This window comes from Rhinolophus sinicus, chromosome 9 (assembly GCF_057876585.1).
Source record: "Rhinolophus sinicus isolate RSI-liver-muscle chromosome 9, RSI-T2T, whole genome shotgun sequence".
Lineage (NCBI taxonomy): Eukaryota > Metazoa > Chordata > Mammalia > Chiroptera > Rhinolophidae > Rhinolophus > Rhinolophus sinicus.
The window spans coordinates 39,248,526-39,263,957 of NC_142509.1; the positions used below are offsets into that span (position 1 = coordinate 39,248,526).

The window sequence follows — 15,432 nt, forward strand, 5'->3', positions numbered from 1 at the left end:
AAATCTATATTGCAAATCAGAGGAGCCAGAATAGCCAAAACATTTTTGAAAAATGACCAAGTTGAAGGAGCCGCATTACCTGATTTCAAGATTTATTATAAAGAATGGTCATCAAGACAGGGTGGCATTAGTGAAAGGACTGACATGCAGATCAGGGAACAAAACAGAGAGTCCAGAACATGCCTACAATATATATGGTCAAATGATCTTGACAAAAACATAAAGCGAAGAGAGAAATAGCAGTCCTTACAATAAATTATGCTGGAACAACTCGGCATTTATATGCAAAAAAATTGAAACTTGACCCATACATTGCACAATACACAAAAAGTAACCCCAAGTGGATCACAGATATCAATGTAAAACCTAAAATGATTAAACTTACTAGAACAACACATAAACTTTGTGACCTTCCACTTGGCAAAGACATCTAAGAGATGACCACCAAAGCAATGTCATAAAAGAAAAAAAGGTAAATTGGACTTCATCAAAATAAATAAGTCTATTCTGTCAAAGACCTGTTCAAACAAAGAAATAATAAGCTATAGATGGAAAAAAAATAACATTTTCAAATCACACATGTGATGAGAGTTGTACACAAGATATACAAACAATTCCCAAAACTGAATAAGACAACCTAAATTATTTGCCCATTTTAATATAACAAAGGATTGGAACAGTTACTTTACCCAAGAAGATATACAGATGGCAAATAAGCCATTAAAAAGAGCTCAACATCATTACTAATTAGGGAAATGCACACTAAAATCACCGTGAGATACCATTACACATGAATTAAAATGGCTAACATAAAACCACAACATGATAATATCAAGTGTTGGCACGGATGCAGAACAGCTGGAGGATTATGCTTTGCTGGCACAAATGCCAAACAGTTGAACCACTTTGCAAAACTGTTTGGCAATTTCTTACTATGTTAAACGTGCCCTTACCACAGGACCCAGCAATGCCATCCCGTTATTCACCCACAAAGAAATAAAAACATACGTTCACACCAAAACTTGTCCACAAATGCTTAGAGTGGCTTCATCCAAAACTGTGAGCAACTCCGGTTTGTTTCCTCTGGCACATGGATAAGCTGACTCTAGTCCCTCTGCACCACGGCACACTGCTCAGTCATAAAAAGGAATCATAAATACTCCTAATAGACCCAGCAACCTGGGAGAGTATCAATGCATTAGGCTAAGTGAAATAAGCCGAACTCAAAAGGCTGTGTTTCCCCGAAAATAAGACCTACCCTGAAAAGATCGCCAGCCAGACACGCATTTAGTACGTTATGACCATGTTCCAGAAGAAGATGACATGACTGTATTTGAATAAATGTAGATTGTTGTATATGAAAAAATAAGACAACCCCGGAAAATATGCCCTAACGCACCTTTTGGAGCAAAAGTTAATATAAGACCCGGTCTTATTTTTGGGGAAACATGGTACTATGTGATACCATTTACAGGACATTCTGGAAGAAGTAAAATGTCAGGGACAGGCAACAGATAGGTGCTTGCCAGGGGATGAGGGTAAAGGAAGGGACAAGCAATGGAGGGTAAGAGAGAACTTTGGGGGTGATGGAAATGTTCTCGGCCTTGATTGTGGCAACAGTTACAGGAGTAAATGCATTTGTGAAAACTCACACAATGTACACTGAAGAGGTGAATTGTACTCCATGCAAATTTAAGTCTCTTAGCCTGACACCCGTACCCCCCAAATCCTTCGCCCATGATTCTAATGGGCAGCCAGTTTCAGAATCAGTGTTTTAAGTCTTCTCCATACAGACAGACGTCTTCCTTTGATGGCTTTGCTGCATGGTTCTCAGCGCTGATTTCCCACCAGAATCACTTAGGGGGGCTATTCTGACGTCCTTGGTCTGCGGTGTGATTGGGCAAAGGGAGATTGAGAAGCTGGACAGTTTCTACTGTGTAACCTGAGCCGAGGGCTGTCCTAACGATGGTGGTCTTCCAAGATATGGCTCCCATGACTCCTAAGAGAAAACTTTTAAAACTATGCACCCACGTTAACATTTAAAAATTGATAGCTAATATTTGTCATCAGTTTCAGTAGTTGCCAAGGATAAGGTTTCCAGCGTATTGTAAATCTTGACATTTAAAATTAACTGTTACATCACTCCGCTAAATGTATCATTGGAATATAAATAACAGAGTGACTTGACACCCACCACCATCCATTTATAAAATCCATGAAAAACTCATTAACTATCAGAAAATGTTACATTGTTCCTTTTTGCTCCTGAACTCACATTTCCATTCCAATTCCCTCACAGAATTCTATTCTAACCATAATATACTTTAATCTTGAAGGTAATCTATCCACCGTCCTAGTATACCTTCCTACAACGAAAATATTAATATGTGTGAATACGTTGAACTTAAACTTTTTCGTTTCTTCTCACTGTCAGATTCTCAGTATTTAAAAATTTCTTCAAGTTGGCATTATGACAATGATGGCTGCACAGTGAAAGCAACAAAAACATTTCAATACACAATTTTTGGAATAAAAATTCTCTTTTTGTAAATGTACCTCTTCGTGGGCCATGAGAGTGTGGTGTCGCCTTGATTAAAGAAATTGTCTCGTAGTTTGGGGACTGCGACGTTTTAACACCTGGGAGAAATGAATCATAAGACACTAGATGGATGAGAGGTAGCTTTCTATCGTAAAATCAAAGAAGTTATGTGTGTGTGAGAGAGAGAGAGAGAGAGAGAGAGAGAGAGAACATAAATTAGTTCAGACAGGTCGAGTTGACGAGCTAATCCATACAGAAGTTGAACATTGGTAAATTCATTCTTTAAAACACCTCGCTCCGCCCACAGAGCCCTCGGAAGCTCCATTCATATATCCTGGTCTCAAGGGCACTGTTCCCAATAAGTCAGTAATGTGAAAGCAAAGCATTAAACAAATCCAGCTGCTCCTTGAAATGAAAGGCCCAGGACCCAGGGAGGTGACACAGACGAGTAAAGCTCTTCAGATCCAGGACACACAGGACACTGCGTATGTATCCCATCCCCCCACTTCTGACCGAGGCCCAGAGAGCTACTTCTCTACTCCAAGAAACACAGCAGTCCAGTGACAGCAGTAACTGGGGAAACGGGGTTAGAACAAGAGTGTCCCCACAGACTGCCCGGTGGGGACACTGGCTCAGCTCCAGCCAGCGGCTCACACAGAGCGATGTCACTGCTGTGAGAGGCAGGGAGATCCACATGTTTAAGAAAATCTCCTGATTTCAAAACACGGACAAGACATCCATTGTGGAGGTGTCTTTACAGTGTACCCCTGGGCGCCATCTGTCAATCAAAAGCCACGCCCCTGAGGTCCCACCCACACCTAAGGAAGCTGGATGGCAAAAGGTGGTCTTCTTCTCCATCCCTTGAAGACATACAGCGCCAACCAAAGTTCCTTTGCATCCTTTAGACGGAGGAGGCCTGCTTTCATATTGAAGTGGTACAAGAACTGTGATAACATCCTCTTCCTATCAAAAAATCGCTTTACCACACCCAAAACGATTCTGGGCAAAATACTTCAGGCTTGTGAAAAGGAGACATTGGGCCCAAATGCACACTGCAAGCTTTGGTCCTTTCCAAAGTTGAAATCTTCGGCAATCTCTAACAGCAGAGTATCTGAAATTGTTTTTCCACATTGCGTAAGGGTACGTTTATCTGAACTACAGACAACACCCAACTCCCTGACGAGTACTAACTAACGAAGGGAACCACAGAGAACACTTACATTACCCTCGGGAGCAGGGAGGCAGAACTCGGGCGGGGAGGCCCATCTGGAAGCGGCTTTTACGGGCGGTACCTCAAATTCTGTTTTCTGTCCTATGGTCGACACTGCCCCCCTGCACAAGTACGTAATGTCATTGGAGCTGTTCTCTCTGCCTTTCAACAGAATTCTCAGTACTCTCACTGATCTCACATTTCAAAATACCAACTGCTTGTAAAACAAGCAATTGTGTGTTTTGATGCTCCTTTTAACAGCCCATCATGCAAATATTTATTCACAACAGTAATTTCCATTGTGCATAGTTTTTACATCGAATTAAGGACTCTGAAAAATTACAGCCATGGAGAACAAAAGCTTACATTACATTTAAACACACATTCAAAGGATGAGCATAACTTCTCCGACAGGGTGCAATTCTGTGCTGAGAGTTGTCATCTGGGCAGGAACACAAAATCCCTTTTGTGGTTAAATATTAGCTAACATGGGACTATTTTCCTATTAGGTTTAAAATTGTAATGACCCAGAGGGTGGACTATTGCTGTTTTATTGACTGACCATCTTTGGTAACAGCATCCTCAATTATTTTGTCTCACCCGCTTTTCATTTTCATTATCAGGTGACTTGGGTGGGTCCCCATTCCAGGTTCCCATGGGGAAGCTTAACACCTAAGCCTGAGCCAAGCAACCTGCACCTGACCCATCCTCCTGGGCACGTGGACCGATTCCAGGAGGCTCATGGAGCAAAGTGGTTATAGGAGGCAGGTCCATAATTTTAATGCAACTGTTAAGAGACACACTCTTTTTTGTTCATGAATTTAGGGTAAGAAGATATAATTCTGGGCTGGGGATAGTGTGTCTAAGAACCGATACAGTTAAAGAGAAACAAAGACATTCTAGGTCCTCTGGGGTACCGGGGACATGAGCACCTTGATCAAGCCTTACCTGCTGCTAGCATTGCCTGCAGAATTTCAGGTATGTGAACCCACACCATTCTCTTCCCTTTGGGCAGAGGCTGTTAGTGTTTACCAAGTACACATGTGCTCCTGTAAATTTCCCTGTGGTTAGTGTCTCTCAGTGCTGGTCAGTAGGGTGTGGGCACAAGTCATGAGGCCGTTTCCCAACGTGGACCTTAAATCACCCCACGTGAGCCCCTAGCCCTCTCTTCCCCTGTTGTGATGGCCCTGGAGGCCATGTGTTCCAAATGGCATAACTGCAAGGGGGACGAGGGTCCACTGGACACTGAGTGAACAAGAAATAAACCTTCCTCACGTTACACCACTGAGACGTGGGTGTTTGCTGCTACTGCATCACCGCTAGCTCACCGCTGCATCGTAGGCAAGCTTGGGCTTGTGTCCCTGCAACCAAAACATGTCTAATCCTTCTTCACTGGACAGTGTTTCCTTAAATAAAAATAAAATTCAGGTGGAACTGTTGCACTCAATGCAGAGCCTCGTGGGCCCCATATTCCAAAGAAGGGTCCTCACAGCGGAAGCCTGGCTTTGATTTCTGCCTTCAAAGCATCCGTTCGACGCCGACCGAGGCAGCACTCTGGAGGCCTTTAGGATGAGAGAGCACAACCATCCCTCCTGAGGGGCTCCAGCTCCAAAAACCCAAGGCGCACGTTCAAATCCTCTCAGAGGGAGAAGCTGCCCAGAAAAATCACAGTCCCGTCCGCCATTGAACGAGGATGATGACAAGGAAAGTGAGAAACACGTGCTGAGGGTCCTGACTCCTCCCGCCAGACCCCTTGGGAAGGAAAACTAACATGGACGGGATATTTTCACATGATGTTTCACAACATTCACAGTGTTGAAAATCAATTTGACCGGGATGAGAATTTCTTTGGCTACTGAAAACTGGCACATTTCACACCAATGCCAGTTCCTTTCTGGTGGGCCTTCTTCCACTCAAGAGGCTCGAGTCCTACTGCGTGCATGGGCAGGAGGCTCTGTGCTGGGGGTCCAGGCCTGGGGGTGTCAGGTCCTGCTGACCAGATGTGTCCACTTGAAACTCGGAGTGAGGCGGCAGCCACGCACGACATCAGTCTTCCTTACACAGAGAGAAGAGCGTTTGGTATTTGGGGGAACCCTGAGGAAGTCACAGAATCCAGACGCTTGTACCACAGACACAGGCATATGCGGAGTGCCAACCATCGACTGGGCTCTGAGCTAGGACTCACTGGAGACCTGTGTGCTCTCAGCCGGGTGTAACTTTTGCCTGACAGGCAGCTTAGTTTGCATTATCAAATCATGAGTAGAATGGGGAGTGGCTCACGGTCCAGGCATCAGAATTCAGACTCGGCCTCTTCTGAGCTGGAAGATCTGGGACAGACAAGTTACTTAACTTTTCTGAGCCTCAATATCTGCATCTATAAGGTGAGGTTAATAACAAAATGTACCCCTCGGGCTTACCTGCAAACCCGCAAGAGTGACTGCCAGGAATCACTCACCGCTGTGCCTGACATACAATAATAACTCAAAGAGGTAGCTGTGATTTCTAATCCCCTCACCTTCTCCCTCTGCACACATGAAACTATTTTTTAAAAAATTAGTAAATCCAAGATTCACAATAAAATTTTTCTAGGTTTAAAAAAGAAAAAAGAAAAAGAAACGAATAGCATTGGTGATTCAAGAACACAGAGTGTAAAATAAAGTAATATTTCAATCACAAAAAAAAAAAAAAAAAAAAAGCAAAAGAAAGGAAAGGAAGCTGTGGTTATTGTTGACCACACTATGTCCTGCAGCACTTTGCATGACTACGGACGAACAACAACCAGCGTCAAACCGTTTTACTGTTCGGCAAAGGTTCTTCAAGCGCCTTTCTACATACTTAGAACATTATGGAGCCCTTGCAATGTCCAAAGAGCCGTACTAAATACCGGCGAGAAACCAAAGATAGAGAGAAAACTGCACAGTTGTCGGCCCCAGAGAAACTTACAATTTAGGAGCGGCAAGAGAAAATCGTTTTAGAATGTCACCCCTGTAGACAGGTGAAAAATGGCCCCCCAAAGCTGTCCATGCCCAAATACCTTGAACCTGTGAGTATCGCTGTATTTGGGGGACACAAAGGAGAGGGGGCTTTGCATGTGATTGACAGAATTACTCCTGATCAGAGGGAGGCGGTGGGAGATTTCAGACACAGAAGAGGACGGAGCAGAGAGGGACGGAAGACACTGGCCTTGGAGCTGGCCTGCGGGCAGCCCCAGAGGCAAGACGCGACTCACCCACGAGCCTCCTGCTGACACCTGGCCCCTGGCCCAGTGACTGATTCGGGACTTCTGGCCGCCAGAACCGTGAGGGAATAGCGTTCTGCTGTTCCAGTCACCCAGTTTGGTCATCTGTTACAGCCACCCCAGGAAACGTGCACCCACTGATGAAAACCCACCCATGACCTGTACTCCAACAATGGCCTGGGAAGGCTGACCAAGGACAGAGCATCCACCTGGATGATTCTGAAAGGGAAAGAGGGTGCTGTGAGCAACTCCACCAGGACACGCCAGGCTGCGTCCACACCCTAACTGACCACTGCCTCCTTCCCGGGCAGCCTTCCCTTCATGCAGCATCACCGGCCACACTGGCTTTCCCCAGTCGCCAGTCTCGTCTACGCTGTGGCTTGCACAGTGCCCTGTGATGCTAACCCATCTCCCAGGTGAGGGAAGGTCTCCCCAGCTACTCCGAGTCACTGCCAACGTCCCTGCACTCAGAGGGACAGGCTCTGTCCTGCCTGGACAGCACAGCCAGAAGGGGACATTCCTCTGTACGACTGACATGCTCTCCACCTCCTCTGGAAACCGTAGCTCTGTGAGGGCGGGAAGCAACCACACCTGTCTGGGCTGCTCTCACTATTGGGTTCCCGTGGCCAGCAGCATGTGGGGTACAGAGTTGGTGCTCAGAAGGCAGTCACTGCCGTAAAAGAGTGAATAGGGAGGAAAGAAAGCAGAACAAGAGAAGACGGGGTGCTGAACACGGAGCAGTGGGCCTGAGCTTACAACTTACAGCCCTGGAGCTAGAGCTGTGGCACTTGACATAGAGGAGTGACTGGTAGCTAACATCCCTGGTCTATGGGTACTTTAGTGCCTCCTGACCCCGTGTCCTCACAGCACCCTCAAATAGTTCCTGCAGAGATCCATGTTCACTGAAAACGTGTGGCCTGTGATCTTGAATGAACAGATTTATGGATGGATGGATGGATGGATGGATGGATGGACACATAGATGGATGGATGGCCACATAGACGGATGGATGGATGGATGGACGGATGGATGGATGGATGGACGGACGGACGGATGGATGGATGGATGGATGGATGATGGATGGATGGATGATGGATGGATGGACGCATGGATGGAAGGATGGATGGATGGATGGATGGATGGATGGATGGACGGACGGATGGATGGATGGATGGATGATGGATGGATGGATGATGGATGGATGGATGATGGATGGATGGACGCATGGATGGATGATGGATGGATGGATGGATGATGGATGGATGGATGCATAAATGGATGGGTGCATAGATGGAAGGATGGATAGATGGATCAATACAAGGAAGGATAAATGGACAGGCAAATAACAGGATGGGTGGATGGATAATAACTGGTTGAATAAATGAATAAATGGATAAATGGATAAATGGATAAATGGATAGATGAAATAATAATATAGGATGGTATAATATTTTACAATAAGGTACTTGGAGCTTTTGTTTTGTATTTCATTTTTTCTTGGCTTTCAAAATGGAACTAAATTAAACATATCCTAATACTTAGAAGCCTACCTTTCTGTGCATATAAGAATTTTTTTATGAAATTATGTTTGTTACTTAACTTTTTAATTTAGAGAAAATGAAACTTAATAGTCTCCTCATTCCCTAGCCTTTTAATTTTGACAGAATTTAAGTATAATCAATAAAGTTCCTGTCTCTCTGCCTCTCTCCCTCCCTCACACACCCACACGCACACATCCCCACCTGCTCTCTCCTGGGCATTTCTTCCTCCCCGAGAGCCTGGACAGAGCGTCGCTGTCAGCAAGCTCCTCCCAGTCCCAGGCTGTGGGAGGTGATGCGTTGCCACCTGGATGCTTCACTTCTGACCTCAGAGGGAAGCTGTAAATATGGCAACACTGGGCCAGAAGATGCCCCAAGAAAGTCACTGCTCAGGACACCCACTTACTGAGCCCACAGAGGCAGAGCATCCGGCCAGCACAGCCCTGAGAGGGGGACCCCATCAGGAGAGCAGCTCTTCTCCCAGGAGCCCAGGTCTCTGCGTGTCTGCTTCCCACCGGCATTTTCAAGGGAGCACAACTCTGGGAGATGCAGGCAAGGGTCCTCACAGGCAGCCTAACACATGGCAACCTTCTCGGGTGTGTATTTGAACAGTGCCTGGCTCTCTGCCCACCTCCAGTCTCCCCAGACCCCTGCTTTCCATAATCCTGCCCCTCCTACAAAGTGAACAGCAATGCATCAAAACACGTCTGAACGCAAACACGCCGAGTTCCCAACCCAGCCTAGATTCCGAGTGTAAGATTCAAGCTCTCTGGCAACTTGACATAAGGCCATTCTCCAGAAAAGGCGGGGACCATAGAACAGTAGTGCCAGTAAAACTTTTTCTTTCACAGTATAGTTCCTAGGTCCCCGGGGCAGAAGTGCAAGCAAGGAAAAGTTATTTTTACTTGTTTTTCCAAAGCTCTGTATGAGGTTTCATTTGCTCCGCGACCCATCACTCTACACTCGTGACATTTAGCCTGCGATTAACATGTACATTTTGTTCATTCAAAGATTTGTGGTTGAAAAGAACTACAGCCATACAGTAAAAACAATAATATGCTAAAGCAGACATTTAACATCTCACAATCGTCTCCACTTTCCATCAGCCCCAGACAAATCAGGCACGAAGGAATGTACGTGAGCATGTGTTTGCCCCCCATTAAAACTCTTTTAAATATAGCTCATATTTGATCGCAACTTGGTTTAGACCATTAAGGTGATCAGAGAATCTCAGAGCGGGAAGGGACTTGACACATTGGAAAAAGAACCGAACCGACCAAGTGTTTAGAGGTCATACCTACATCATGAAAATTTTGTACAACGTGATGGCCTCAGGGGTGTCAAGCTTTCTCCTGTTTTTATTAGGTTGATGCAAAAGTAATTGCGGTTTCAAAGGTTAAAAATAATTGCAAAAACCGTAATTACTTTTGCGCCAACCTAATAGCCTATTGTGAACAACCACTGAATTACTTACCCTGGGCTCAGGACGCTTAGCTGATCTACTCTTGACTGAATTCTCTAAGTTCAACACACAAAACATGTTACATGCTGGGCTTACAGCACCATTTCCCAAGCTGACGTCTCCACATCACAGAGCTCCTGGTTTTAAGGGCATTTTCAGGGTTTGCCCTTGCAAAAGTTCAGAAGTGCCAGAGGAAATACAGATCTCCTCACCACCGCTCCATCTAATAGAGGAATCAGTAACAGAACCACGCACATGACCCAGAACACGCAATAATGGTTAAGTTGTATTTACAGAGCTTTTCTGTACCTTTCTTAATGAAGCCTGGTTGTTGCAGGCAGGAAAACAGAGATGCCTCGTCCTATTATAAAACCAAGTGACAACCAATAAAAAACAAGCCTTGCAGCCGTACGCACATCTGCTGGACTGCTGTTGCTGCGGATTTGGGGTGTTTTAACCTCACGTCTGCCTGGGTTAGATTCACTGAATCCATCAACCCTTTCTCTGCTTTCCTGTGCCCATCATAAGCCCAGGATCTCTCGTCCTCAGGCTTGCACTACTCCGGAGACGTGAGCCCGTTACAACCGGGCTAAAAAAGGCAGTAGAGGCACGGTGAGCCCAGGCCCCCTTCCTGAATCACACCAGCACCAAACCCCGGCGAGTCGACTGTCTTCTCCTATTGTCAGATCCGAAGCAGTGTAGCCCAGTGACTCCGGAAGACCACAGAAAATTCCCGTAATTAAAAGGCTGTGCGCTTGAGCCCTAACTTTGAAGTTTCTGAGAGCGCCCTCCTCTCCAGAATCTCAGAGAACTCTGTTTGTAGAAATTTGGGGGCACACACTGGAGACTGCTAAACCTCTCCACTTTTCCCCTAACGTATTTCTCTGTAGGAAGCAGGCCCTGGGAGGAGGAGGCCCCACACACAAACAAGGACTTCCCATCAGTAGCAACAAGGAACTGCTGGTACTTTCTACAACCTCCTGTGTGGATCAAATAATTGCTCTTCCAGGCATGGGTGTCTTGAGCTTCCAAACTTGCTGTTGCAATGACAGACGGGGAGGTTGACAGAAGGCAAAGGGGGCAGGTGAGAACTAGCTCTGTTCTCACCGCTTCGGGTCAGGGCCCTGCTGTGAGAACTCAGGTGACAAGTTAGGGTTGGCCAACCTGCAGGGATGCTGGCGAGGGGCCAGGACCCGCGCTGGAAGCTCTCCAGGAGCCACCGCTCCAGAGCTCACCAGTGACATCTTTCTAACAGCCTAGGAAACCTCTGCAATTATTTCCTATGAGGTCAGTGCCAGCAGGAAAAGTCAAGTCCAAATTCCAGGCCCCTTCATTTCAATCCCCCGCCCCGGACCTGCAGCTCAGCCCTCCGAGGGCCCACCTCTCCTCTCAAGGGTCTCCACAGCCCCCTGCCTCATCGAAGACGCTTTCGGGTGAGCAGGGCTATTTTCCCTGCGACCCTCTGCAGTCTCACCTAGGGCCTCCCACCCACAGCCTCCCGCGAGGCACCTGCAGCAAAGGGGCCGCCGCGGACCTTGGCGTCCGCACGCGCGCGTGCACACGCGCAAACACACACCCACGCCCTCTCTCCCAGCCACCCCAGCCACGCGTGCACTCCCACACACTCACTCCCGGCAAAGTTAGTCCCGGGGCCAGAGGTGGCGCGGCGTCCACTCACCTTTGGAGAACAGGGCGGCCAGGCTGATGAGCACGGGGGACCAACGGGACCACGGCGTCCCCATCTCAGACGGGCACATCCCGGACACCGGGGCGCAGATCCTCCGCTCTCCGGCGCCGTCTGAGAGAAGAAGACACAGTGGCCGAGCTCGTGGAGGCGGGCGCCGGGCTGGGTGGCGAGGGAGTGCGCGGCTAGGGGCGCGAGCAGCCGCGGGGCCCTGCGCGCCCCTCCCGCGGGTCCATGGCCGGCCGCAGTTGCCTTCCCTGGTCCGGCGCGCGCGGAGGCAAACCCCACCCCCTCTCACCCCCACTAGGATATTTTTACTTTAATCCACGCGGATTTGTTCCCTTCCTGTTGACCCGAGCGTGGACTGGCTTCCAGTTGGCCCAAAAAGGGCGGCTGCGGGAGCGCGGGGACGCGGGCGGGCGGGCGCAGGGCCCCCATCCCAGCCCGCCGCGCCCCGGGGCTCGCGCGCGCGCGGGCGCCGAAGTTTGGCGGCGGGAGCCCCCCGCGCCGCCCGGCCCGCCTCGGCTCGCGGGCCCCAGGCGCGCAGGGCGCACGGCCGGCGGCGGAGACGCGGGGCCCCGGCGCTGGGAGGAGGACCCGCCGCTCGGCCAAGACCGCATCCGCACGGAGGCGAGCGCCACAGTGCCCCGCGCGGGTTCCGGGCTTTGCCTTGAATGGGCCTTTTTTTAAAAAGCCCCACCCTTTCGGAGTGACAGCTGTGAGCCCCAATCCGCAAAGAAAGTCCCACCTCCCCCGCTCTGCCCCGCACCCTCCCTCCTGGCCACCCCTCCCCGAGAGTGCGGGTGGGAGGGGCCGCTGGGAGGCCCGCAGGCACCTGGCCAGCCCCAGGAGCTCCCAACAGGTGGCCTTCCCTGGGTCCTCACACCCCCAGCTGAGGGCCAGTCCTCAGCCTCGGGGTGTCTGAGGCTCTTGGGCCCTCAGTGAATCCTAGATCCTGCAGCGGGGTCCCTCACCCCGCCCGGGTAGTCCCCCACAATCTCGGAGCAGCAGGGCCTCTGACGTACCATCTGAGGGTCACGCTGGCCCTCACCCCATCCTGGCATGACCACCAAGTCAGTGATCCTAGAAGAATTCCCGCTTGACCCCCAGCTGACCCGCTTGGAACTGGGAATGGCTCCGTGAAGGGTCAACGAGGCCTCGAGGAGAGAAAAGAGCAGCTTCTTGTTCCTGCCTCGCTCCATCCCCAACCGGGACCCCAGGAACCGAGGTCACTGGGCAGAACCTGAGCTCTCAGCCCAGGGCCTCTGCTCCCCGGGAGCCCGTGAATTACCTAGGCTAAGATCAGAGGGAAAGCATTGTGAGTACTTAACACATACTGGCAACCAACCGCAACGAAACCAGGTCAGGTGAATGCACACCTGGAAGCACAGGTGGGTCATTACCTACCGAGGCAGAAACAGAGGCTTCATTCTGCGGGCCTGAGGGTGCGAACACACCCAGGCCTCCAGAGTTCTTAGCTCACAAAGTGCCAAGGAAGATGGGGACAGGGAAGCGTGTCTCCCCGAGTCCCCCTCTCCTTGAGATTGGCCATCTCCCTCTCTCCGTATTTCCTTTCCTGAGTGTACGTCTCTTTCTGTTTTTCTTTATTTCTCAAACTTCTGCCCGTTCTCTTTGGCCTCTCACAAAACCCTCAAGCATCAATTCGGCAAAGAACCTACGAGATTGTGTGTTTCGGTGCTTCTGGAGCCTGAGCGAGCACCCACCCCCCTCGGCAGCTTATTAAAGCCGCTGCTGAGCCCCCATCCCCGGGTCTGGGCAGGGCTCCAGAACCCACGTCCCTAACAAGCGCCAGGGGGCGCTAGACCACGGGCCTAGTTCACAGTCACCTTTCACCTCCATGACGGGGAAACTGAGGCTTGGTGCCTTGCACACCTTCACCTGGCCTTGGTGGCAGCACCAAAGTGTGTGTTAAATGGCATTTTAATGTGAAACTGAGTCTATTTTTTAAACATTTCTCAAATATGTCAACTAGGAATTAGTAGTCTGGCTGCTCTCCTTTATTAAAAACAATTATTTTATATTGTCTAAATCAAATTGAGATTCCCCCTCCCCAGAATTACAATCATCAGATGCCTTTGAGGGGGCGTTGTAGGGGGAGGTATGTGAGTGCCAAAGATGTCTCTGTGTCCTTAGGATAAAAGGTGGCTGACAGATTCCCAGCTGTTGCCCAAAATGTTGAACAATTTCCTCATTATGCAGAGTTGGCTGGACAAAGTTGTCCTACTCTTTGGGGTGGAAGCTTTTTGGGGGGACGTTGCAGCTCCAGATACCCGACCAGTGGCTGAAATGAGATGTAAGAATGGCTTCTCCGTCTCGGCCTCCTGTGTGTGTTCTAGCACATCCGGTCTTCTCTGAGTAATTAGCGGCTGGTGGGGGCAGCAGTGCCTTCGGAAGCCCGAAGAGGCTCGCTGAGGCCTGCCAGGCCCTCATCCACCCCCCATGCTTCTGGGATAACTTCCCACCCAAACGCCTGCCTTGTCTCAAATTAATTGCAAGAAATCTGCTTTCCTCCAAGAATAGGTGTTTCATCTGCAGGACCATAAATCAATTTGTAAGCCTAATTTTGTCGGTAATTAAATAGTGCTAATTGTTCGTGCTGTGTGCACAGGCTCTTCCACAAGGCAGTTTGGGTGGCTGTCCTTGAATAAAACAGGCATTCCATGCAGCAGTCTCCAGGAAGGCCAGCTTTGTCCGGGAGTGGGTGGAGGTGGGCAGGACACTGCTGGAATTCATCCATGGAGCCCGTGAGAGATGCCACTAGGTGCCCTCTGAAACCCACTTCCTCTGCCGGCCAAGCAAAGCTGAGTGACCCGGGAGTGAGTGGGGAAGTCAAGGGCACAGCTAGGAGATGCAAAGGCAGGGGGGCGGAGGGAGTGGTAAAAAGTCTGGAAGCAGAGCAGGGCCACAGACCACGTGAGCCCATTCACCTCTCGGAGAGCTCTTGACATTCTAGGGGCCCCTGAGAGGCAGGGGCAGAGGGGGAGCACGTCTGGCAAAATGCAGCACCTAGATTGCCCCCCCCAGCAGCCCCCCACTTCCTGCCTTCACTGTGCTCACAGCCCAGGGCCTCTGTGTGGCCACATTTGCCAGGAAGGCTGGAGAGCCCGAGCCGGGGGTGCCTCCCGAGAAGCACACAGCTCAAGCAGAGGCGTCTCTGGTGGGCCCAGGGGCACAAGGGGCCATTCCACTTTCCTGCCTAATTTCAGGTGTCTCTGTTCTGGCTTCAGAACACCTCTGTTCACTCCTCTTCTGACAGGTACCTGCCCTGCTCTGGGCTGTGTGACTGTTGGGCAGACAGCGGGGCACTGGGGTTGGTCAGTGTTGAGGTCCGGGCCAGAACTGGGAATCCGTCCGTTTGACGGCTGTCACTGGTCATGGCCGTGTGCAGTGCCTGTGGCTGTAATCTGTGAGGGCCACCACCTTCCAGGCTGGTAGCAGGACGTGGGCCTGCTTTGTTGAGGATGAGCTGTCAACACAGTCAGGAGGAAGATGGGGGTGTCCATCGGAAGGACCCGGAGAAGGAGTTCGGCCCTGCCCAATTCTGCAAGAGCCTTTGGCTGCACACAAAAGGGAAGATGCATTTGTAGGGGTGGAACCCTGATCTCATAGTGAGTCTGACACGTCGGACTGACTCATCGGTTTGCTTTTCTGAGCGAAGCACATAATTGGTTTGATTTCTTTAGTCCGTTTGAAATGAGTGTTCCCAATGGACTTGAAGGGCTGGGTTCTTGGATGACGGA

At 49.7% G+C, this 15,432-nt stretch overlaps 1 protein-coding gene across 1 annotated transcript in view; it reads right to left on the bottom strand.

Moving 5' to 3' along the window:
- Nucleotides 1–12,328, bottom strand: part of TMEM132D (transmembrane protein 132D) — a 404,012-nt gene extending 391,684 nt beyond the window's left edge. The window contains exon 1 of the mRNA XM_074321404.2: nt 11,666–12,328. Coding sequence (XP_074177505.2) covers nt 11,666–11,744 — 79 coding nt within the window. The 5' untranslated portion in view covers nt 11,745–12,328. The remainder of the gene's footprint in view (nt 1–11,665) is intronic.
- Nucleotides 12,329–15,432: the final 3,104 nt, after the last annotated feature.